At 40.7% G+C, this 26096-nt stretch overlaps 1 protein-coding gene and 2 long non-coding RNA genes across 3 annotated transcripts; all 3 read right to left on the reverse strand.

The window, feature by feature from the left end:
- Positions 1–5: 5 nt before the first annotated feature.
- LOC143493603 (uncharacterized) lies at positions 6–1202 on the reverse strand. The gene is made up of 4 exons (XR_013125535.1): positions 1066–1202; positions 739–788; positions 269–421; positions 6–87 (listed from the first exon to the last, which is right to left on the reverse strand). It is a non-coding gene; the product is annotated as an uncharacterized LOC143493603 (long non-coding RNA).
- Positions 1203–11956: 10754 nt separating this feature from the next.
- On the reverse strand, positions 11957–15181 carry LOC143493601 (uncharacterized). The gene is made up of 6 exons (XR_013125534.1): positions 15049–15181; positions 14310–14390; positions 14117–14206; positions 13675–13817; positions 12737–12837; positions 11957–12221 (listed from the first exon to the last, which is right to left on the reverse strand). It is a non-coding gene; the product is annotated as an uncharacterized LOC143493601 (long non-coding RNA).
- A 5176-nt stretch (positions 15182–20357) lies between these two features.
- Positions 20358–25459, reverse strand: LOC143493614 (uncharacterized). The gene is made up of 5 exons (XM_076992136.1): positions 25310–25459; positions 22444–23394; positions 21271–21413; positions 21040–21146; positions 20358–20875 (listed from the first exon to the last, which is right to left on the reverse strand). The coding sequence occupies exons 1-5, from the start codon at positions 25395–25397 to the stop codon at positions 20731–20733; spliced, it is 1434 nt and encodes a 477-aa protein (XP_076848251.1). The 5' UTR covers positions 25398–25459; the 3' UTR covers positions 20358–20730.
- Positions 25460–26096: the final 637 nt, after the last annotated feature.

A 26096-nucleotide genomic window follows, 5' to 3' on the forward strand; every position in this document is an offset into this window, starting at 1 on the left:
AGTTACCTTATGAAAGCTACAAACACACTTGGGCAATCCTCCCACAAGGGTTGACTGTCCCTTCAGATGCTGGGGGCATTTTTCAATCTGCAAAAAAAAATCCACATTCAGGCAAGATGTCTTCTCTTTTGTAATTGTAATTTTCTGCAATTCTCACCTGTCCTTCACAACTCCAATTAGAACTATTTAAAGAGTCAAGCAACAATAAATAAATATGGAATAATAAGGCTTAAGTTATTTGAAAATGAGAGAAATCATATTATTTTACCTTATTATAGAGTTCGTGCCACTTTTTCTGTCTTGGAGCAGGCCTGTTGCCCTCGCTCGATGGCCAAACCCCTGTGTTGGCAAATGCTTGCAGCCGGGCAAGCCAGTCTGTGTCAGCCATGGCCTTGTGAGATTTTTTTGATGCTGACATGATCTGAAACAAGACATTGTAAATAACGAAAGTGTATGATATACTTTATAATTAAAACAAACATAAATTAACAAATAAGTAAATCCATGGCAACTAAGAATGAATGTGAGCAGTTGGTACCAACTCACTAGTTACTAATGTGTTTTTAACCTTTTTAATACTACAAGGATTCGTATTACTCACTTAACCATATACTTTATAATGTTCGTTTCTACGTAGATACTTAGTAATAACAAAATAATAACGTGTTAGGCAGGGGCACGTATTTTCTAAGACGTTTAAAAACAGTTAAATAAAGCGTTTATATACCGTTAAATTACCTCACAATTTCGGCGATTGTCCGTTGAAAATCGAAAAACAGGATAGATGGCTAACACAGAGAAACATTAATTAGATTATTCGTCATGATTAGAATTACATAAATTATTCCTCCAATTTAGGCTAGTTAGAAGTTATCCGATAGCTTGCTAACGAACTACGTCCATGAGCGTCACCACAGGAGATAATGTATATACAGTATTTCTTAGCTGACTACCTTTCCGATGATCGCAAAATATATCTACAGCATTTATTTATTGGTTCCTTATACAAACAGGCATAAAACAACCCTGCGTATAAATAAATATGCTAGCAAAAATAAGGCATACCTGTGTCTTGTTGAGAAATCCCAAATCCGAGACGGTGTTTCTTTCTTCTACGCGGTGTAAAGTTTATATACTTTGAAGTGACCGGGGCAAGATCGCCTTCGTCGTGTCATTGGCCGAGGAAAAATGGAATGGTGGGCAGACATTGGCCGAGGAAAAATGGAATGGTGGGCAGGCATTGGCCGAGGAAAAATGGAATGGTGGCCAGGCATTGGCCGAGGAAAAATGGAATGGTGGGCAGGCATTGGCCGAGGAAAAATGGAATGGTGGGCAGGCATTGGCCGAGGAAAAATGGAATGGTGGCCAAGCATTGGCCGAGAAAAACGAAGAAAATGGAATGGTTCGCGCGCCATTGGCCGAGGAAAAATGGAATGGGGCTCAGGCATTGGATGTTTTTTACAGACGGGTGGCTTGCAGGTAGAGCTATTGCGGCAAGCTGCAGATGAACCACGTCGAGATGCAAACGAAACTTTATCAATGACTGTTACCTTTCCTTAGGTTCTTGCAACATGCTTTCACAGCGTAACGGTTTCGGCACAGTGAAATTCACGGACAGGTACAGCAAGACCTAATTTGGCAATGTTTATCATGATGCCAACATGAGAAAACCTTGTGGGTCAATGCTGGATTCGGTATTATTTCCTAGTCGGGCTGAGCTGATCCGTAAGCTTTCCTTAAAACTCCAATCAAAAGAATAAACTCTTGAGAGGGGGATTAGCTCAAGTGGTAGAGCGCTCGCTTTGCATGCGACAATCCCACTGTGAAATCTCACAAGAAAACATAAAATAGGTTACGTCTGTTTATAACTTTTCAACAGAATGCAGAGGTTACCCAAAATCAGAGGCTTTCCACCTAGCAAGGTCAACTTTAAGCCAAAACCCAGAATCGTTAGGTAGAGCTGATCCATGAGCTTTTCTTCAAACTCCAATCAAAGGGACACACCCCTCTGAGGGGGATTAGCTCAAGTGGTAGAGTGCTCGCTTAGCATGCGGGAGGTAGTGGGATCAAAAGGACTCAGATCCGCAAGCCCCACTTGTGGATGTCAAGCCCTCATTCCACCCTCATGTAGTCTGTTTCTGACAGTTTGAGCAGAAACATGGATATTAGTGGCCTGCTGGAGGTCATCTTGCAGGGCTCTGGCACTGCTCGTCCTGTATCTCCTTCTGTTTTTAAACACATTTTCAATATTTTGATAAATGCTATTTAGAACACTACAATGTTCATAACATGGCACTGCAGTTCATTGCATTCAGTGATTGATGACGTACACCACGTGCACACAGCCAGTGCTCAACAACAGCAGCCTATGCTAGTTTTGATTTTGCTCCAACATGACACATACTAGCTGCAAAATGAGTACCGCTGACCGTAATACAAATGTGAATGAATGAGCTTCGACAAACCATAATAAAGCAGATGAAATAGTTGATAAAAGGGGAAAGACTAATTCTGTGGTATGGAAGTGGTTTGGCTATCAAAGATATTAATATTGACAAAGCCAACGAGTTTGTTTATTTGATGGTGATGTCATGCATCGTGTTCATATATGAAGGCTGAATACAAATAAAAGGTTGACAATGATTTATTTGCACTATTTTTATTTCTAAAGTAAATATAGTTTTATAGGAAGAGGTTCATATACTTGACATCCATTTTTCAGATATTTGTAGGTACTGTGACGTCCGGCGGCACAAGGAAGAACAAGACAGAAGTCCTCTCTCTCTGTTTTGCAGACGTTACTTTTAATACAAATAACAGTGCAGACAGCGCACATACAACGTGTTCACAATAAACATGAACGACTCAAACAACAACGAGCACAGGACACTGTGCGAACGCACGTTAACACTAGAACTGCTTTGGTCTATGTAACGGAGTTAAAAATACAATAATATACTACTTGAATTCCTGCTCAATGTCTGTGTTTTATTTTATAATTTAATGTGAATTTTATCATTATTTTGATCTTTTATTTTTAAAGACCAGAAACACTCTGCGCACCCGCAAAAGTTATATTGGGCTGTCTCCCCTTCCCCCCTCACAGTGGCGTTTTACACTGATGAGGGTAAGGTCGCCTTCGTAATGTTACATTTATTTTATTCAGTTAACATACTAATTCTGTTCGGTTGATGAGAGTTTAAAAAAAGGAAAGACGTTTTTAATCAGCCTCATTTTTGTTTTAGCTAGCTAACTGCAAGCTAATAGGGCAGCCATCTTATGAAAGTTTTATTTCATAGGGAGCCAGAGTGTGCGCGACGTGTGAAGACAATAATTGTGTATTTTCTGTCTGTCTCAGGTATGTTCATTTGATTTTGAAGGTGAAAATTTATTTGTGTATTGTATTTTCTTCTGAGAAATGACACCTCCAAACAAGGGAATTTTGTATGGAAATATTTATTATTACAAGTTCATACATGCTTCATTGATTACATAGAACGAGTTAGCATAATTCATACCATGTCTTAATATCAGTAGCGAACCCCCCCCCCCCCCCCCCCCCCCGGAAAAAAAATTGTTTCCTCTCCTAATTAACTGCAAGCGGATTATGTAACTGGAAGCGGAATATGTAAACAACGCGCATGAGGGCATCAAAGGAATGAATCGAAACTAGCTAGCGGTGCTACGCTAATGACAGCTAGCGTCGCCACAGCGGGCGGAAATTATCATACAGTTAAGCCCACTCACTAAGAGGGAAGATATGATTGGTCAATTTTACTGTCATTTGAAACTGGTATTGCGCTGAATTATAACTGCCTGGCCCTCTGTAAACGAACAGCGGGCATCACAGTTCTGATAGGGGGAGACACAGGCTCACAGGTTTCCACTTAACCCCTCACCTTCCAACACAGATTGAACAGACACGGGTGAATAATTTATTTGCTTATATTTTTGTAATTGTTTAGATGTCGATGGTCAAACTGTAAGTAGATAAAATAAAATTGGATAAATAAAATTATATGTATTTATGTTTTAAGAATATTTTAGGCCCTCTGAGAGGGCGTAGAGGGCCCTGACGGTTCCTCACTGCTTAACATGTAATATCATGGCCAGCATGTATTTATGCAATGTTAAGGCTTCCTCCCTCTGACAGTGGTGTTTTACACTGATGAGGGGAGCCAGAGTGTGCGCGACGTGTGAAGACAAAAATTGTGAATTTTCTGTCTGTCACAGTAAACGTGGTGAACTCCTGCGTCCTGTTATTTGTACACGGATTGTTGAAGAATTCACATCCGTTACACTGGTGCCGTGACCTGTCGGATCTTCTAATCAGCTCTACGATGATCACCGTGGTTGCTCTCCTGTACTCCCTTCGTCTCGTCCGTGCTTCAGTTGGTTCACCTCAGTGGCTGATGTTGTAGTAAGGACATTTAGGGAGGTGCTGGTGTACAGTTGTTTTCTGCTTTCTCTGTTTTGGACATCTCATACTGTTTTATATATATATATATTTTTTTTTTCTCTCACAACGCAAGTATTATTATTTATTATAAGTATAATTATTGAGTACAATGGATGAGTTTACAACTCCTGTTTTGTCTAAGGGTAGAGGTTGGTGGCTAAGACGGGATGCTAATGATGGTAATGTCGGACAACCGAATGTCACAACTGACAATGACGTTACTGGACTAGGTGTGGGTCATGGATTTTCTCGTGTTGGTGGACTTCAAGGAGAAAACATGCTAACCTCTACTCCCATGAGTGATGTTAATGCTATTCACCAGCTCACAGACATGATGGGACAATTAGGTGCCCAGATTGGTGAATCTATTGTTGCTAAGCTAATGTCTGCTGGTGTTGTCAATGTGTCCAGTGATACGCGGACATCCCCTGCCACCCAGTCTACTCAGTTTAATTCTGCCAATTGTGATTCCTCTCACGTGACTGTACATGTTGCCCCTGACAGAGACCTCCCTTCATTTAAAGGTGATGGTACTGAGAAATTCTCAGTTCAGGACTGGATTGACATGACTAAGACTTTCCTCAGGAAAAGAGGTACTCCAGTACATGAGCAAGCAGAAGAAATCACTAGTCACTTGATGGGCAAAGCCAGGGACGTTGTGAAGATTGCACTACGTGGGGACCCTGATGTTGTTGCTTCCAAAAAGCCTGCCCTAATATATGATGTTCTTCTCAGTTATTACAGTGATGCCTCCTCATGCCTTCCCCTTGCAGACTTTTACACCACCCTGCCCATGGCCAGAGAGAACCCAGTAGACTACTGGATAAGACTGAACAAGGCCGCCGATCGTGCAAGGGAGGGTCTGCAGAGACATGGGACTGAGTTGAGTAATTTGAATAGTGAGGTCGCTCTAATGTTTGTGAAGCACTGTCCGGACCCAGATCTGTCGTCCACCTTTAAGTGGAAGCCTATACATGAGTGGTCATTGAGCGACGTTCAGCTAAGAATTGATGACTATCAAAGGGAATCGCGAGCGAGTCGGACAACTACCAGTGCATCACAATTTAAAGTTCATGCTGCTACAGTTGTTCAAGATCAGGCCTGTCTTCTGTCAACGACCCCGCCGCCTCCAGTGCAGTGCCCCCAAGTCTGTGGTCACCCTTACTATCCTGATGTTCTGCTCCACTCTATGCACTTCCCCAGGTCTCCTCCTTCTGCAGTTCAGTTTCGCCCAGTCACACTCCAAACACCCCTGGTTGCGCTTCAGTTCTGGTGGTGGCTCAGAACACGCAGCAATCGGAGGAGAGGATTCTCAGTCGTATGGTTGAAATGTTCCAGGAGGTGATGAATAGAGTTCAGCTTCATGGTTCCCGTCCTGCTGGAGGCAGTGGCCCATCTCGCACTCATCAGAGGCGCCCTTAAGAGTCTGCTTGCAAAGTTTGTGGTGACTTGAGCCACACTACTGTCTCACACTGCATGTCAGAGAGACTCTATTTTGAGTGTCTTGCCCCGGCCACACCAGATTACAGTGTCCTGCCAACACTTCTAAGCCTTCTCCTTCCCCACCTCAGGGAAACTGAGTGACCCGTATTTGGAGGGAGGCAGTATGGGTCTGGAGACTAACTCCCAATGTGGTGTGCTGTCTAATGTTGAATCCGTATATTATTCTGCTGTGGTCTCTTGTCCAAGTCATGAAGTTGTAGTGTATCAAAATATTCACAAAGTCGGTAGCAGTGACAGCCTTTTCTACACGCATGTGACAATTGGTGGCTCAGTCAAGATGGGTGGGATGCTGGACAGTGGATCCATGGTCTGTAGCATGAGTGAGGATGAGGAGGAAAAGCTGAGTCAAGCCGGCATGCTAACGAATATGAGACTGTTGAAAGTGGATGTGGTTCTGGTTGGTTGTGGCGGACTCCATGTTAAGCCTAAGCCTGTGCTTATGAGCTAGAGATGGAGGTTTATGGCTGCAACGTTTTAGTTCCTACACTTGTTGTCCAGGGCCAACATGATGACATCATCCTCGGTGCAAATGTTATTAAGCACATATTGAAAAAATCTAAAAAGTGTGAGTTGTATTGGCAAACACTGTCCAGTCCTTGCTCTTCACAAGACCATGATTCAGTGCGGTTTCTGTCCATGCTTTCTGGCCTAAACCCCTGGCAAGGTGTTTCCGTCCCAGACAGAGTCGGCACAGTAAGGTCAAACTCGGCTGCTTGTAGCACAGTGCTGACCGAGCCCGCTTCATCCCGCTCAGCACCTAGAGGTGTCATTGTCGCCAAGCTTGTGACTCATCTGTGGGGCGATAGGTGGGTTCCCCTGAAGCTCATCAATACCTCTAATAAACCGGTGAATGTTAGACATAATGCAAAGCTGGCAGACGTGTATACATGTGTTGCTCTTGAGGACATTGACGGGGCTGAGCAGCCTAACACATTACTATCCAATCATGCCATGTCTGCAATGCCATCTACAGTCGACCTTGAGTGTGTGAAGGAACAACTTGGCTCCTTGGGACTCTCTAATGTCGATGTTGACTCATGTGAGGTTTCAGATGTTTACAAGCAGAGATTGGTGAACCTTGTATTGCACCAAGATGTCTTCTCACGCCACCATCTGGACAGCGGTGAAGCGAAGGGCTTTGTGCACCGAATACACCTTTCTGACAACAGACCTTTCAGGCTTCCTTACCGGCGTGTTCCGCCTAGCCAGTATCATAAGTTGCGCCAAGTGTTGAACGAGATGGAAGAAAAAGAAATATCGACTAGTAAGTATGCGTCGCCACTAGTGCTAGTATAGAAGAAAAACGGCGATCTCCGTATTTGTACTGATTTCCACTGGCTAAACAAAAGAACCCTGAAAGACGCTCATCCACTTCCCCATCAAGCAGACTGCTTGGCAGCCCTTGGAGGCAACTGTCTCTTCAGCACCATGGATTTGACATCCGGCTTTTACAACATGCTGCTCCATGAAGAGGATAAGAAGTACACAGCCTTCACTACTCCCATGGGCCTCTATGAGTACAATCGTCTGCCACAGGGCCTCTGTAACAGTCTGGGAAGTTTTATGAGGATGATGACCAGCATTGTCGGAGATCAAAACTATCTGAGCTTGCTGTGCTACTTAGATGACCTCTTGGTCTATGCGCCTGATGAGGACACTGGCTTTAGGGCCTTGAGATAGTGTTTGAGAGATTGTGTGGCCACAACCTGAAACTAGCACCTAAGAAGTGCATTTTCCTGCGCAGGTCTGTGAAATTCTTAGGCCATGTCATTGATGAGTGTGGTGTTTCTACAGACCCCAGCAAAGTTGAGGCTATCACCAACATGTGCTGTGCCAACCTTATGGAGCCCGATGGTGTAACACCTTCCCAAAAACGGCTCAGATCATTCCTAGGGATGATAAATTACTATCAGCACTTTGTACCGAAGTTTTCTGCCATAGCGAAGCCCTTGTTCGAGCTCCTGAAGGGTGAGAAGAGAAAAGGGAAAAACAATAAGTCAAAGCTCCAGTACAGAAAGTTGTCTGCTGCTGACTGGACAGCTGCGCATGTTCAAGCCTTTGAGAGCCTAAAGGAGAGTTTAATGCAAGCGGTAGTCTTAGTCCACCCTGACTTTTCTCATCCCTTTGTGCTTTCCACAGATGCATCTCTGGATGGGATAGGTGCAGTGTTGTCTCAGGTCAAGGACGGTGAGCTCCATGCCAGACCCATAGCTTTTGCTAGCAAGTCGCTCACTCAGTCGCAAAAGAACTATCCAGCCCACAGACTCGAGTTTTTGGCATTGAAATGGGCCGTATGTGTCATTGGCTGAAGGGCCTCAAGTTTTCAGTCTGGACGGACAATAACCCGCTGACTCACATTCTGACCAAACCAAAGCTCGATTGCTGTGAACAACGTTGGGTAGCCAAACTTGCCAGCTATGACTTCGACATTAAATATGTTCCTGGCCGCCAGAACATTGTGGCAGATGCTTTGAGCTGTGTCCCTATCATCAAGGACCCAGTGGGCCGAAGATTTTTCACAGAGCCCTATCAGAGTCTTCTCAGTGAGTATGTCGACTACCTATATCCAGCAGGCCTTTCGCACATCATGTGATCCAGACCAAGTACAACACAATTGTCACCAGGCATACATGGCCCTCTCCAAGCTCACTCCCAAATTATGGAACGGGAGGTGGTGTCCGCAGTCCTGCAGTCACATGTACGCTGGGATACTGGTCCTTCTGTTCGTGCCATGGCAGCTTTTCCACAACTGGTCAGTCAAGGGTCAGATCCTTTGCCAGCTTACACTGAAAAGGATCTGAGTGACAGCCAGTTGGGAGATAGTACCCTTTCCCATGTCCTATTTTATGTTGAGAGGCGTCAAAGGCCTACAAGGAGAGATAGAGCTAAAGAGCCAATGCTAGTGATGAAATATTTGAAACACTGGGAGAAGCTCTCTGTAATCAATGGTGTTCTGTACAGTCTCGAGAGATCAAAGAACAAGAGCCAAGCGTCACCAATTTGTGGTTCCTGACACACTTATAGCTAAGGTCCTGTGTGGTGTGCATGACGAGGCAGGTCATCAAGCCCAGTCACGGAGTTTGGGCTTAACTAGACAAAGGTTCTTCTGGCTGACACTTGACAGAGACGTGAGGGACTATGTCCGGCAGTGCCAGCGATGTGTTGTGAGCAAGACAGCTGAACCTGAGGGGAGAGCACCTCTAGAGAATATTGTAACATCTAAACCGCTTGAGCTGGTCTGCATTGATTTTTGGTCTGCTGAGGACTCCCGTAATAAGTCAATCGACGTGCTTGTTATCACAAACCATTTTACAAGAATGGCGCAGGCCTTTCCCTGTAAAGACCAAACAGCAAAGCAAGTCGCCAATGTTTTGTGGAATAAGTACTTCTGTGTCTTTGGATTTCCAGAAAGAATCCATAGTGACCAAGGACCTAACTCGAATGGTAAAACATTCCCTCGTTTAATTTTTATTTTTTACCCATGTCCCCTCCCGGGCTCGGTAGGCCAGAGACACTTGTGGAAACGGAGGACCTCATGCAAGGACAAACAACATCTGACGGAAGGTACATTTTGCATCATAGCATAAATAAAAATTATATAAAGCAGAAGCATTTTGTGTGTTAGAAACGTTAGAAAGCTACCCAGAGGCAGTGTGAAGTGCTTTCCAGTGGATTCTGGTGAGTCACAGGAATAAATCTACAATGTACTGTAGTGTTTTTCGAGTGCTCGAGGAACAAATGGAGGCAAAATTCTTTTGTCGTTTGTTTCATTGTGTAAGTTGAGGCTCATAGTGGTGCAAAGCTAGCATTTTGTCATTTTAGCACGAACACAGTCATACGAGTGCTTGAAATCATTGAACATGCTTTAATTTTAATGTTGCATTTTCCATGTTTTCCATGCTTGCATCTCTTTTCAAGCACTATGTATTTCCTTCAGGAAATGCAAATTTAGTTAAACTATATGCTAGCTTGGTTAGCTACCAGAGCAAACCCAACCCAACTAGCATATATTTTAAGCATAGTTAGCTGAATACGCCAACAAGTTTATGTACTACACTTATTTTTCTGCTATTACCAAACACAATATCATCTCTTTTAATATGATGAAAAGTGAACAAATCATTTTGAGTATGTGTATTTGTATAAATATGCAATTTACTACAGCTGTAAGATGCTGGGAAATATAGAAAATAGACCTTGAAAGTGCTTTAAAACTGCTTGAATTTGACCTTGGAAAAGGAGTATGAACAGCTAAATTAACAAGTTTTGTGTATGTTTTTATTTTCTTTTAGAAACGAATGTACAAGCAGGCAAAGAGGTAAACCATGCTAAATGGAAGATGAGCTCCTGACCTGGTGTCACGTCTGAATGATGAATCTCCCAGCTGTGTCCCAACTCTCTCAGATTCTCCCAATATGCTTTCTAGGTTCCGATACTCAATTGTTTTTTTTTTTTTTTATGATGATAGTTTATGTTATATTGAAGGTAGAGGGTTTGTGCCCTTGTCCTTTTATTGTTGAAGATAGAATACAACAATAACAAAAATAAAAATTCATTAGTGTTCATCAGTGAGTATACATAATAAAAGTAAGTCCTTACATCAAGTTGTTTTGCGTGAACTTGCATTTCAAAATCTTCCAAAATATAAGTTGATAACATAAGGTGATTATATTAATACCTGATGTTGTCTTGCAGGTGTTGTTCACAGTATATACACAGTTATTGCCGTTTGTCAGGAATGGCTGTGTGCATTTATTTGTATAGTCAACACTTGGTTCCATGGAAGCCATTGTTACATGTAATGAGGACAGTTTTGGTGTACGCTTTATCTCAAAATTTGTAGGGCAGATACCATGGAACGTAATGAATACGTAAAACATTTCTGTGCTTTGGACCCTGTCAGTTTACATTCTTAGTATTAGAATGTTCACAGGATATCAAAACAATTCATAACTGGATTAGATATTCATCCATCCAAGTGCATCCATGCTCCCAAAAACAAACATCTGAAATTCTTAAAGTTAAGAACATCACCACCAGCAATATACAAAATAAATATAAACAAAAAGAAACAACAATGTATTCAATGTTGTTATCAAATTGTAATAAACCGTAGAATCCTGTTTCCACCGGGTCTGGGTTAGGCAGATAACAAAAATAAATAAATAAGGAAATAAACAGAGCAAATAAATAAATGAAACCAACAATAACTGTGCTTTTACAAAGTATGTATGTTTGAATAAATAAAAATATGGGATATTTAACATACAACACATTGTCTTCGTGTAGGCCCACGCTGAAAAAGAAAACAAAAACTAACCACAAAAAAACACAAATTAAATAGCAGCCTACCCTATGAAGAGCCAGTGGTAACCAGACAAAAAAAAACTATGAATCAACAATTCTGTGGAACAAACCAACAAATAAATCAGAAAAAATCAAATCACACCCGGGAGCAAGGGCGATATAGCATTGCTTTCTAACAAAGTCCCACACAAGACAACAACCATGAGGAGAACCTGTCACTCTCTCCTGACCACCATATACCAGGAAGCCTTTGATAGATGTTAACTACATTCCAATCCCGTCACGACGCCACCCAGGAAAACGTGACGCTGCAATCAATTTTAACAGGTTCTGAAAAAGATGGTTAGAAAGACACTCCACACAATCCACATGAAACATGACACCCGTATTAATTTAATATTCATTAATATCACTTTTTTCTTTTAGTCATCATGTGTCAGCAAATTTCATACATTTTTCAGCAACACTTAAATCATGCAAATAAACACAGTAAACTTAAACTAAAATCACAATAAAGATAGAAAGTTACTTAAAGATCATAAAACAAAGAAAAAGAAGGCAGCTGTTTGATCCAAGTTATACAAATAAGTATAATAATATATTAAAATGTTATATCTGCATTTGAGGAAGTATACAGTGAATTAGAAAGAAAAAGAAAAAAATCACATCAATTTACATGGAATATAATATGCAGAAAGAAATATATTAAATGGTGATCACCAAACAACAGTAAATAAAGGTCTGGATTCTCACTAATGCGATTTTATCATTTTTATCACATCATGGCAATAACTGAAAATCACTCTTCTCACATATGTACCTCATTTTGCTATAACATGGTTTGGCATACCAGCCATTTGTATGGGCAGCTCCCTTAAACACAGCACAGTCTTCATCTGCACGTGTTGAATTTTTTTGCGTAAGATCTGAAATTAAGTCATTATTCCAGGACCTGAGAATCAGAATTGGACTCTGATCAGTGTTCATTTATTATCAATGATAACCAGTTGTCTTCTAATTAATATATTAGTAGACAAATGCTCAAATGAGTTAGTTTTAACAATTTTGATGATTGTATCATTTTAAGTTGAGTTTGTTTGAGGTATTGGAAAAAACCACATATAGCAGCTGTCATATTTTACGTGTTCTCTCAACTAGTGGTCAGTGCTGTGATTCTGCTCTCATTCTCTTACCCAGTGGTCAGTGCTGTGATTCTGCTCTCATTCTCTTACCCAGTGGTCAGTGCTGTGATTTCTGCTCTCATTCTCTTACCCAGTGGTCAGTGCTGTGATTCTGATCTCATTCTCTTACCCAGTGGTCAGTGCTGTGATTCTGATCTCATTCTCTTACCCAGTGGTCAGTGCTGTGATTCTGCTCTCATTCTCTTACCCAGTGGTCAGTGCCGTTATTCTGCTCTCATTCTCTTACCCAGTGGTCAGTGTTGTGATATTGCTCTCATTCTCTTACCCAGTGGTCAGTGCTGTGCCGTCCACCCATTTCCAGACTCCTTCTGTGTTATTCAGACCAATCCAAGCAAATTTGCTACCCAAAGAATTATGTAGAAATTCCTACAAATGTGGGTGCAAAATATGAAAAAACCTCAACAGAAAACTATTATTTCATCTAGGTTGGCCATGAAATTAACTTGAATTAAACGTGTGATAAATATCTCACATTTTGTGATTGACTGTAACTCACATACTACTGACTTTATTTAAAACTTTATCTGAGACACTGAAACACCTGCCTGGATACTAGCTGGCCATTATTGGGGTCCTGGGAACGTTGTCTCCATAACCAGTAAAACGAAGCATGCCCTTGCCTTAGCACTATTGCTAGCCTGAAGGAGATATCTGTTCAAACAACCTGCAAAAAGCAGGATTTTGAATGGGAGGACTAATGCTTTTCCTTAAGATGGAGAAAATTAAAAGAAAATCAGGATCAGTGTGAGGATCAGTAAAAAAAATGATGAAACCTGGAAACTGACATTGTTATATTTTTATTACCATTATCTGTCATTATCTGTTCTCCCTCAACTGAACCTGGCCTGACATCATAATCGCCTGAATTTTAAGAGCAACAAAATGTAACAGACAAGGTTATAAATGACAAGATCATAAGGGGCTGTACTGTTGACATATGCATCTGTTCATTTGCTTAATCAGCTAAACTTTGTCACATTTTTATACACTCCCAGGAGGCAGCGTTTTTACAATAATTAGGTTCTCCACTATTCTATTCTGATGTAAAGTAGGTTTTGCACTTTCTAATAAAATAATAATAATAATAATAATAATAATTAAAGAAAATTTCTCTCTCTCTCTCTCTCTCTCTCTCTCTCTCTCTCTCTCTCTCTCTCTCTCTCTCTCTCTCTCTCTCTCTCTCTCTCTCTCTCTCTCAATTACCTGTTCTTCTCTGCTGTTTATGATGACCAGGTCTGCTCGTCTCTGTCTGCAAACTTGTCTGCCATCTATCCAGGTCTTCTCCGTAAAACTCATGTAATAGAGCTTTGAACTAAAGCTCCTCCATCCCAACATAATATGAGTATCTGTTTACACAGCAGGACAATGACACCAAGTATATTTCCATAAAGTGTAACAACTATTTTGAAGTAATATGGGTATGAAGCATACATATTTAACTTCAATTAATTAGGTCAATGCGGATAATATAGCAAATGGATGAATGACGTGTGAGGTTCCTTGCTGGTATATTCACACATCCATATTACGTTAACAGTAATATGTAACATTCACTTAAATGTACTGCATAACTTCAGTTTGTCTCTTTGTCAGAACTATAAATGCAAGCTGATTTAATTTTTAGAGTTTTGCAATATTTGCTCACCTTTAAGAGCTTGTTCCAGGCTTTGTGAATAGTTTATAGTGAAGTTGTTGTAACAAGCCTTTATTTGATCAGTCTTAACTTGAGGGTTAACTGAAAGTCACAGGGATGTATATGTTCATTCATGACAAAAATCCAGACAAAAAACTTTTATGAGTAAAACTACTAGTTTACTCATAAAAGCTTTTAAACTTACATTGAAGTCTCAGAACAATGTTAAAGGTTGCCTGAAGTATACACATCAGACCAAGACACACTGCAGCCAGTCTAAGTACTCCTAAAAAACAGAACATCAAGAACTCATTTTAGAAAATCAGTGTAGGTAAAGTATGTACTTTTTAAGAAATTGTGAAATGCAAAATATCTGTCAAAATAATACAAATAGAATGATAATTATTGTTTTATAGTATTTGCACATACTCACACATATACATGCATATATACATATACATATGTACACATACACACACACACACACACACATTGAAATGTTTCAATCAAAATATTCATTCCATGGATTTCTAAATTGTAGATCAGGGGTGAGTTTCCCGAAACGTTCTTAGCGCTAAGTACTTCTTAACCTCATACGTTTCATACGAGGTTACGAAGTACTTAGCGCTACGAACGTTTCGGGAAACCCACCCCAGTTCTTTTTGTTTCCGAATGTCAATGCAAATGCAAACAGATATGGTCATTATGTACTGTAATTAATTCTATCATTAATGCCTTGCCAATGAACATTACACATCCTATTTCTGATGGTCTAGATGTGTTAATGCATGAGGAGGAATTTGGTGACAACAATTGATCCTTTTTAGTGAGTTATTTCAGTGGCTGGTTAATTAATTTACATGTAAAGATGTCAAACTAATGAAGGGTGTGTTGTGGGAGGAGTTGAGATAGAGTGATCCTACACTAGGTGAGTGTGTCTTTACCTCTGGATTGAGCATTATCGGTAAATGTGGGAGAGGTTTTGTCCAGTCTCTGTCTGTTCTGGTACTTAAGTGGTCCAGTTTGAATGTCCATATCCTCCTCTTCCAGAACACTGTGTAACTGCAATGAACATTCTCCTATGAACATTCAAGCAAACTTACTGACACTGCTGTGTGAATGTCTGTGGTCTGCCTGAATGCTGCTCTGCTATTGGTCAGAGATTGTGCGAGATATACTAATCAGCCCACCCCACTCTATTAGGATATCAACAGCACGATTAACAAAAGAAAACATCAACATTCATCTTGCAGCACAAACACTGCTAAGATTTAATTGGTAATCAGAGAGGACTACTAGCATATCATATCAGTGGAAATGTTTTCATCTTTGTTATTTCAGACATATGCATATCCATGTATTCCTGTGTGTCACTTCAGATTTATGTGCTTGTCTATGCATTATGTACCATTTATCGTCTAAATGTATAGGTACAGTTGGCTCAGGATTTCGAATAACAAAAAAATCAAACTGTTAGGAACAGCACGTGACCACCCAGAATATTCCGTACACCTGCTTACCTCACAAATTCCACCATTACTTAAGCTTCCCCTCTCACTTCCGGGTTGCGAAGTATTGTTGCCATGCCACGTACCAAGCGTTCTATCTCCGTGATTGATCTCCTGTGTACTGACCTCTGCTCTCGTTCCAGACCTCGTTTCCAGCTTAGTCCCATTGACTGTATATATAGGTGGACTGGACGACGCGAGTGAAAAGTGAAGCCTCTGTTAGTCAGCTGCCGTCTAGTGGCTGGCTGCAGTACAACTTTTAACCCCGCCCATTCCCATGTAAGTGAACGGGCCGGGCGAGAAACTTTGAATTTTTATTACACGTAAAATAAGTTTTTTGAGCAATTATATGTTGTCAATTCTATAACACCCCATTGCGTTAGTATCTCTCCCAGTGTTTTTCTCTATGATAAACAGATTTTATAGAAGTTATTAAGTGTTATTTAACGGGGTGTGGCGATAAGATGATTGACAGTTAATAGCTGCGTTGGTTGACATCTAATACCAGACGCTCAAATGTGAACGCGCTCAACATCAAAGCTCTCGACAGCAGTATTAAAACCTTTTACGTTTGTTTATTTTGTAAAACGTCAAAAGTGTCTATACTGGTGGGCGTATCCTAAAGAATGTTGGGGCGGAGATACGGTCTCTGGCGGAGATACTGTCCTGCCTACTGGTTCTAATGCGCATGCTCTGGCTCCAATTTTTAAGATGGCAGCGTCCATGCGACCATCTTGGTGGCTTCCAAAACTCACAATGGGAGTCAACGGTGACGTACCGTCCATTATATATACAGTCAGTGCCTAGTCCCCATGTACTTTCAGCCCTCTGTCTACCCGGCGTGACCCTGGACCGCACTGACCTCGACTACAACACCCATACACAACACACGCTCAGCAGAGTCATTCGCTCATTCGAGTGCTCTGTATTCACTTATCAAATAAATGCAGTTATATTCCGCATTTGGATCCTTGTCTGCCTGGTTGGTTTGTTACACAAACTGATAGACATTAATCTTTTCAAGAGTACAGGGTTTTGTTTGTCAGGGGAAAATATCCGTGTTATTGTTTTCTGCCTAGTCAACTTTTCATCATCCGTTAACTGGAAATCCCGTAATTCCAAAAATCTCCCCTTATCTCTCTCTCTCTCCCTCTCTCTCTCTCTCTCATCTCTCTCTCTCTGTTTCTGTTAAGAAAAAAAACCTTTGTGAGACAGAAGTAATGAATATTCATTAAGTGAATTCCAGTGGTCAGCAGTGTAACTGATCAATAGTTTACTACGATCACACCCAGAGGTGGACATTCCAGGTTCAGAAAGTAAAAGTCCTCACCAAGATTTTGCTCAGGCTTCCTGGATTGTGTTGGTTCCACTAATTTTACCTTGCTGGCACTAATTAGAAAATCCAGCAAGCTTGAGTAAAATCATGGGAAGGAGTTTTACTTTCTGAACCTGGAATGTCCACCTCTGATCACTCACTTGAGAGGGAGTTAAATAGTGGTTCATGTGAAGAAATTGCAGAGTTGGACCAAAGCCAGAACGTCGCTACCGGTTCGAACCTCTAGCCTCCATAGAATTACAGAAAAAAACAGAATTACATTTTGTTTCTTTAGTATTTCTAAGTATTTAGAATTACATTTTGTTTCTTGTTGTCTTAGTTAAATTGCTGTTTTTCATCTAGTCTTTTAAAGTTATTCTATTTTCATTTCACTCTGTCAAATTAAAGTTAATTCTGCTCAGCTGGCAGCTTTTGATTTTAGTTTAAACTGCAGTGTAACCAATGTCAAGATTCCTATTCCCCTAGGTGTGTAGTCGTGTAATTTCTTTTTCACTACTGTCTAGCACCCACATGCTTTTTTCTTCCTTGTGGGCGCATACTCGCTGTGCCACACAAATATTACCGTTTAACACTGACTTAAAACCAGTTTCCCTCACTTGTAATTATTGCATACCATCATAAAACTGGTTTCATATCTGCATAACATACACAATTCTACAAAAATCTTGCAAAAGTAATATATATGCCTTTTTTTACATTAGTATATCTCACACAATCTCTGACCAATAGCAGAGCAGCATTCAGGCAGACCACAGACATGCACACAGCAGTGTCAGTAAGTCTGCTTGAATGTTCATAGGGTTGCAGTTACACAGTATTCTGGTAGAGGAGTATATGGACATTCAAATTGGACCACTTAAGTACCAGAACAGACAGAGACTGGACAAAACCTCTCCCACATTTACCGATGATGCTCAATACAGAGACAAAAACACACTCAGCCTAGTGCAGGATTAAGAATGTATCATTTTCATTGGCAAGACATTTTAATATTAATGGACTTTACATGAAAGACAATATGTTACATGGCAGCTTGCCAGAAGTTGGATTGAACTCTGACCATCTTGGCTGGTGCAGCAGGGGTCAACAGGGCTCAGCGGGGGTCAGCTGGGTGAACCTCCACAAGTACTTCAGGAAGGGTAGAACCCAAATGCTGGAGCTTAAGAATAATCGCAGAGTTTGGGGAATAAAACCATGCACTCAGTTTGAAAGAGAACCCCCGCGTTCCGCCATGTTTGAAAACGCTGGGAAGCTGGTGGGGTGGGCGTGGCTTGGTCCCAGAGGCAGTTTCAGAGCTCTGTGTCAGTCCGGAATCAGTGACCAATGGAGATTGCAGAGGAACGCCTTCATCTAAGACCCTCCCACACGTGAAATGTGTTCCAAAATTCAGAAGCAGAAGCAAAGACAGATTCCAAAAGCAAAATACCTTACTGGGAAAAAAAAAAAAAAAAAACAATGGAACCAAAAACTGTCAAAATGCAAACGAAAATAAGTTTCAAGTAACCAATTATATTTTAAAAATGTACTTTTGATATATTTTTTTTCTGTTTTGCATTCACAACATATACTTTCTGCTCTTGATGCTAAGAAATTTGCCTGCATATTTACTTTTGCTTCTGTAGAACTTCTGACACAAAAATCACACCATTAACCAACACTACCACTAGACCATTGAAGTTATTTGTCATAGGAAAGGTTAGTTCTACAGGGAAAGGTAGGAAGGAGAAACGACATAAAGGGCAGAAATGAAACTTTAATATAAAAAAGCTTTAACATAAAAATAAAAAAGGAGAAATGAACAGATGAGTCCTGAGTGAACTTATACTTCCCTGCCATGCTTAAACAGCATGGAAGAACACGTGAGGAGAGAACTGTTTTTCTGTTTTAATTTTATTTTTATATTTTATTTTATTATGTTTATATTTTATAAGCAGAGAGTTGAGCCATTTTTCAATTATATAACACCCATAACCCACTAACTGTAACAGCACTGCCTCCTCGTAAATAAAATGGTGGTGTAAAAAACGTTTAGCTGATTAAGCAAATGAACAGATGCATATGTCAACAGTACAGCCCTAATCTTGTCAGTTGTAACCTTGTCTGTTAAAATTCAGGCTTTGTGGTGTCGGGCCAGGTTCAGTTTTGGGGAAGAACAGATGATGTTTCAAAAAATAACATCTGGTTCCAGGTTTCAGCAAAATTAACTGATCCTCTGAGAGAATATTTAACAAGCATTTCATCCAACGTGATGCTTTTGGCAGGTTGTTTGATTTCCATTGTAACAGAATTCTTCTTCAGGCTAGTAATAGTGCTAAGGCAAGGGCATCCATTGTTTTACTGGTTATAGAGACAACGTCCCCGGGACCCCAATAATGGGGCTCATATCCAGGCAGGAGGTTCGGCTCAAGTGCCTCAGATAGAGTTCTAAATAAAGTCAGCCAGTAGTGTGTGAGTTTGAGTCAATCACAAAATATGTGAGTTGAGCCTTGTTCTGATGACATGTATCACGAGTTTCATGTTTGAGCATAACATGGCCAACCTAGTTTTACAATAACAAGCATGATGATGAATCGTGCTTATTATTGAATTGGATCAACCCCAGACAAGCACTGGAACAGAAAACTGTGTTCTGTTGTTGTTTGCATCTAGATTCATCTGACCAGTAATCAGTGATCCAATTTTTTCCTCTTTTAGGCAGGAGAGCAGGGCCAGAGTGGGTTCCTTTTTCAGCCCAAGAGTTTCATGCCCAAATCCGGCCCAAAATTATTTTTCCCTCCCAATCGGCCCAAACTAGAGATTGACATGAGCTGGCCCATCGGGAATCCTCCCGAATCTCCCAATTAGCCACTCCGGCTCTGCAGGAGAGTCTTACCTTTCGGTTTCCCTTCAACATTCACATGTTAATTGAAGCAACAGCGTTGTATTTAGCTGTAAACTGTTCTTTACTGGCCATAATGCCACATAGCAATAATCAAACAAAAAAAGCATGGGAGCACAGTACAATATTAGAAAGGTACAAGTAAGCGCTGATAGTGTAGACAGTCTACATAGCACTGAGGGAGGCGGCCATAGTCAGCCTCACTCAGGGTGTCTCCTCTCTGACAGTCTCACTGGATGAGAGCAATGCACAGCACGTCTGGACCTGTGGGTTTAAATATGGTTGCAGAGGGAACAGGGAACAGGTGTGAGTGATAATGAGTGACATCATCACAGTGAGATGGGACAGGAATTTTGCAACCCTCAAAATTTTAAAATCACACACCGTGGTTCTATTCTAGCAGTGAAAAACACATTTCATCGGGGGGGAGCTGATGAGTCCATAACTTTCGTACTTTCAGGAAACAAAAAAACATACCAGTATAGTAGATTTTGTTAAAATGAGACTTTACTATCAAAAGAAGCAAATAAGTAACTTACAAACATATGTATTTAATTAATTAATGTCCTTGGAGAAAAGGAGCTTTTCACTTTAATTTCAGTAATCAAAAAAGGGATGGCAATAAAAGAAAAGTTACAATAACATGTTTCCATGGAAAGAATGTAAAATGAATGTAAAATGAAATACATTTCCAAAAAATATTAGAACTTGAATAATCTCTAAATGAATCTTTTTAATATGCTTCAACAGTTTAGTTTCAGGCAAAGGCAATATAAAACTGGCCTGGATCATTAAGGTGTCATTAATGATCATTACGTTGTCATCAGTCTCAGAGGAATGGAGACTCACTGTGGATGTTACGAGAGAGGGCTTGCTTATTTTACTCGTAGGGTCCAACAAATTATCAATTATCAGTGATACTTTTCTCACAGATCCATCTATTTTTGTTTGTGCATGGAATGTCATTCCAGCCCTCCTTCATTACTACCCCCATCACTTCTGCACAGTCCTCCTCACCAGCATTATTTGGTTCGCCCGGAAGCCAGTACCTGAAACCCAGAGAACCAAAGTCAGACTCAGGTCTGTTTACAGTACAATTTCTAACCACACAAAACAACAAATTTTGTCTAACAAAGTACAATATACAGCATCAAAACTATAATATATTAGCAAGCTCCCTCAATATACTGTGGTTTTCTCTACACTCTCTTACCCAGTGGTTAATGCTGACCCATCCACCCATTTCCAGACGTTCTCTGTGTGTCTGTCAGTCAGACCAATCCAAGCACGTTTGCCACCCACTGTTTTAACTGCAAAATCCTGCAAATATGGTTGCAGAAAAAACAGTTGATCTCTCTCTCTCTCTCTCTCTCTCTCTCTCTCTCTCTCTCTCTCTCTCTCTCTCTCTCTCTCCTCTCTCTCTCTCACAAATACACACACTCACCTGTTTCTCTTTGCTGTTTATGATAATCAGGTCTGCACCTCGGTCTTGGCAATAGTGCCTGCTGTCACTCCAAGTCTTCTCTTCATCAGATAAATAATAAATGCTGGATCCAAATGACCTCCATCCCAACTGTACATGGATATCTGTTCATGAAATAACACAATCATACTCAGTTTCCATAAGACAAATGTTTTGTTGTACTGTAATATTTTTTTTTACTGGGCTCTCCTTTGGAAATGTATTTAATTTTAGGTTTATGTAATATGTAATAGTGTTCGGTACTGCCCCTGACTCCTCCCCTTGGGCGTGGCCATGTGTGGTTCCGTTCGTCCATGTCCATATATGTACTTCCGTGTGCTCTATAGTGTGTGCATGTCATAGCTATCTGTGTCAATTGTCCTAGCATCACCTCCTAAAGTTGTTTACTCCTCATACCGCCGTTTACAGCTAAAAGCACAAGTATTGCAGCAAGTACAACAGTAATGAATTATCAGTAGTTTGCAGAGGAAACAAACACATTACTTTCAATATGGCCATGTAGTTTACAGGAAGTTTACAATTCCAATAATGGAATGCACTCATCCACGTACATAATCAAACCAATGGAAACCTGAGACCATTCTGAAAAGGTTTGCTAGGAACCATCACCAGCTGCAAAACAGTGTCTAGTGAATCCTGTCCTGGTTGATTTAGCCACAAGGGGGCGAGCATGCGATGGCAGATGGACTTTGTGTAAGAAGTCATTAAGGACAGGAGTTGTGCTTAATGCACAGGGAGAACCTGAGCTACATACATGTTGAGAAGCTTCATTAGAGATTCAGATCCATAATATCAAACCATTGATTTTTTTTATGATTCTGTAGCATCACTTTGAACTAGGTCCAAACACTTGTTATTCAAAAGAATACAGTGTACGTTCACATTTGGTATTGCAAAGAATGGAAGGTTTGAGGTTAAATAGCAGGTTTTAATTCTGGCAGTAAAAACATAAAATGAAACTTAAACAGATCATTCAAATGTCAATATCAAATTCATGTCGAATGCATATTAAATGTCAAATTTGCATAATTTAAGCCTAGTTGGGGTTGTTACCAAACTGTTTAAACATACTGTAAATTCATTTTGGTAGCCTACTGGCAAAACAGAAGCTTGAAAACTAAAGGGTTTTCTTACCTACAACTTTTGACTTGCAGGTAGTCTGGAGCTGTTTGTTCAAATTGTTCAGGTTGTTGAAATTGGACCTTAATGTGTCTCTCTCTAGAGTCATGTTGTTGTATCTGGTCTGTAATTTCTCTTTTTCTATAATCAGGTTGTTATTATTGGTCTGTAACTGGTCTTTCTCTCTAGTTAGGTTCTTATTATTGTTCCTTAGCCAGTCTACTTCTCTCGTAAGGTTGATATTACTTGTCTGCAACTGGTTTCTCTCCTCAGCTAATATGTTATATCTGGTTTGTAACTGGTCTTTCTCTTTACTGAGATTGTTGTAAACGGTCTGTAGTTGGTCTTTCTCTGTAGTCACAGTGCTCTTATTGGCTTGTAATTGGTCTCTCTCTATAGCTAATATGTTATATCTGGTTTGTAACTGGTCTTTCTCTTTAACAAGATTGTGGTAAATGGTCTGTAGTTGGTCTTTCTCTGTAGTCACAGTGCTCATATTGGCTTGTAATTGGTCTCTCTCTTCAGCTAATATGTTATATCTGGTTTGTAATTGGTCTTTCTCTTTAATCAGGTTGTTGTAACTTGTCTGTAGTTGGTCTTTCTCTGTAGTCACAGTGCTCTTATTGGCTTGTAATTGGTCTCTCTCTTCAGCTAATATGTTATATCTGGTTTGTAATTGGTCTTTCTCTTTAATCAGGTTGTTGTAACTTGTCTGTAGTTTGTCTTTCTCTGCAGTCACTTTGTTCTTATTGGCCCGTATCTCTCCAACTGAGTTCTTGTGACTAGCCTCTAAACCTTCTTTCTCTACTGTAAGGTTATGGACGCTCCTCTGTAGGTAGTCGCTCTGAGTAGCCAAGTGGTTGAACTTGACCCACAGCACTATGATGGCAGTCAGCAGGAGAACACACAGCAGCCCCAGACACACTGCAGTCAGTCTGGAACATCTGCCCCCTGCTGTGTCTCCTCCTATAAGGGAAATTAACAAACACTCCCTTTAGTCTCATGTGTACATTCATATCCAGTAGTTGGGATTTGCATCTAGACATTATGTTGCAACAGAAATTCTCAGTATTTTGCTTTCAACACCTGTGACGCTGTGTGCTGGAAGAAGGACAGGGCACGAGTCCAGTCTTCCTTACACACGCTCACACTTTTGTTTACATACAGTCACATATAGCGCACGTTAAACATCGACAAGAAGTCACACAAATGACTCTGACAAAGACGAGCACGGGACACTGCGTGAACGCACATTAAATAGATGAACCACATAAGCCCCGAGTGATGACGAGACGAGCCACAGGTGAGACGGATGAACACACTCAGACACAACCACACCCACGGAGATCCACAGACGCAGACGACTAGACGTAGACAACATAAACACACGCCCAAAGGGGAGGGGTCAGGGACTGTAACGTGACAACACCTTGCTTTCAAATGAAAAACATTTTGTCAAACAGTGTGTGCACTCGTGACCTGAGCAGATGCAATTTGAGGGATTATGGAGCAATATTATGGGGGTGTCAGTAAACTCCTGAACCTTTGCCTTGAAATGTTTGGTATGTAGTACAGGAACCATAATGTCATGTTGCATGCAGGCAAGACACATACTTAAGTAACCCAGTGATAACACACAACAAGTGCAACAAGACTAGAAACAGGTGAGATGACATATAGGCCAACATCTAAACATTGATAAATACACACATGGGGCGGAGCCACAGAATGATGGGCGGAGCCAGAGCACAGGCTGCACGCATTTGAGGAGCTGAAAATATTCTGCCTTCTTCGTTTGTGCCAGGCATCCCAGTGAAATATTACCAAATCCTGATGACACAGTGACTTTTGTATGTCAAGAAGCCAAACAGTTTAAAAGAAGTCAACAATTTTTCACAAAAAAGAAACAAACAGTCGTTACAGTACCTGGACCCCTCCCTTCACGCGTGTGTTTGTGTAGTCTGTGTCTATGTGTTGCTATATATGTACTTCCTGTATGTGTGGTTGTTTGTGTATGTGTTCACTCATCTTGTTAGTCTAATGTGTTACTCACTGTGCTTGTTGTTAGTCTTTTCCTGTGCTCTTCTTTGTGAGCCCATTCTTTGTTGAGTCCTACTCTGTGTGTGTGTTTAATGTTATAAACCGCTAACTGCACAGCTTTTCTAAGCCAAGAAAAGGACTTTCTGAATTTTTGCTTGTGTCTGCATCCTGTCGAACCCTCGCCATTACAACAATTCAACAAATAATCTGTCCATTTTGTAAAGTGTAATAATGAATATTTACATACAGTGGAAAAAGAAATGATGTGCTATTCAATATACTAGACGGGATCACACCAGTTCAAAAATCTTTTGAGAGATTTGAAGTAAAAAGTGTAAGAGCTTGTCCTGTCCATGTCTTCTGTTTATCCACGTCTAGATCTGTTCCTCAGTCAGTTCCTAGTTCATATATTTGTAATATTCCATGTCTTTTTTTATCTGTGTTATCCTGTCTGGTTATTGGTTTCTTGTTTTGTTGTATCTTTATTTGAATTAGTTATGTCTCACCGTTCTCATACCCTCCATGTCAGCACCCCAGTTAATAAACCCTGCTGTCCCCAGCACTTCTGTCCATCCCTTAGCTGACCAACGTTACAAAGACACATGTAATTTAAATAATAAAGGCTAACAGAATTAAGGGGGAACCCATTACATTGAGGTTTTTTTTTTTTACTTGTAGTAATACAAATGTTTTAATGCCCTGTGAACTGATATGCTAATCAGAGGAGACATTGTGTGTGTGTGTGTGTGTGTGTGTGTGTGTGTGTGTGTGTGTGTGTGTGTGTGTGTGTGTGTGTGTGTGTGTGTGTGTGTGTGTGTGTGTGTGTGTGTGTGTACTACACCTGGGTTCTTGGCATTCCTGGTCTTCGGCGTCTCAAGTCTGTCATATGTACTTCCAGATTTTGATCCCATAAAATCATTCAGCTCCATTCTGTTCTCTTCTGTGATCTGGGGCAGCTCTGAAATATGTATTGTGTTCCTTACAACTATGTATGAATCATTTTTGCTGATGCTGGAGATATATGTTCCCCTTTCAGTTCTTGGTCCATCTCTGGGTTTCAATGTTGCTCTTGTATAACATTTCTCTCTTGGCACCATCTTGCCCTAAACCTGTATTTCTGTTTTTCAACCATGTTCACAATATAAAGCAGCAGGAAAATAAATCTTCACTGAACTGTGCAGTATTCGTTTGTGCATGATTGGGGTAGTCATGGGGTTGGGGTAGCCCCCCTAACAGTACTCTACCCACCGGACTGCACATTTCTACAGACCTCACCTGCTATACAGCCACCTGATCTCACTTCTACTACCATCACTGCACACCAAGAGAGAACCAATACAATCAGCCTGACTAGCCAGTCACCAGGGAGGACAGCTGTTGTGGGAAGAGGACTCAAGAGTCTCCTTTGTGTGTTTGTGTTAAGTAAAATTTTGAAACTGCATTTGCATACCAAACTCAGTTTGGTATTTAATTTTGTCTCTTTTTTGTGTTTTGTCTGCTGCCTCCAGTTTGGGCATTTATGGGTATACCAGCTGAACACTATTGTGTGGTGAACCTGGTGGTTTTTAAAGAAGATAAATGATCATTTTTGGTGGGCAGGTATGACCGTTAAACCTAGAAAGTTTGTC

Source organism: Brachyhypopomus gauderio, unplaced genomic scaffold, assembly GCF_052324685.1.
Source record: "Brachyhypopomus gauderio isolate BG-103 unplaced genomic scaffold, BGAUD_0.2 sc90, whole genome shotgun sequence".
NCBI classification, from domain to species: Eukaryota; Metazoa; Chordata; class Actinopteri; order Gymnotiformes; family Hypopomidae; genus Brachyhypopomus; species Brachyhypopomus gauderio.

What these genes read in the sequence shown, in the direction of transcription:
- LOC143493614 (XM_076992136.1), bottom strand. Translation starts at nt 25,397, where the DNA reads ATGGAGCTGAATGATTTTATGGGATCAAAATCTGGAAGTACATATGAC. An exon ending in CTGCAAGTCAAAAGTTGTAG is followed by an intron (nt 21,414 to 22,443) that starts GTAAGAAAACCC and finishes TTTCATGAACAG; the next exon opens with ATATCCATGTACAGTTGGGA. An exon ending in GGGTCAGCATTAACCACTGG is followed by an intron (nt 20,876 to 21,039) that starts GTAAGAGAGTGT and finishes TCTGGGTTTCAG; the next exon opens with GTACTGGCTTCCGGGCGAAC.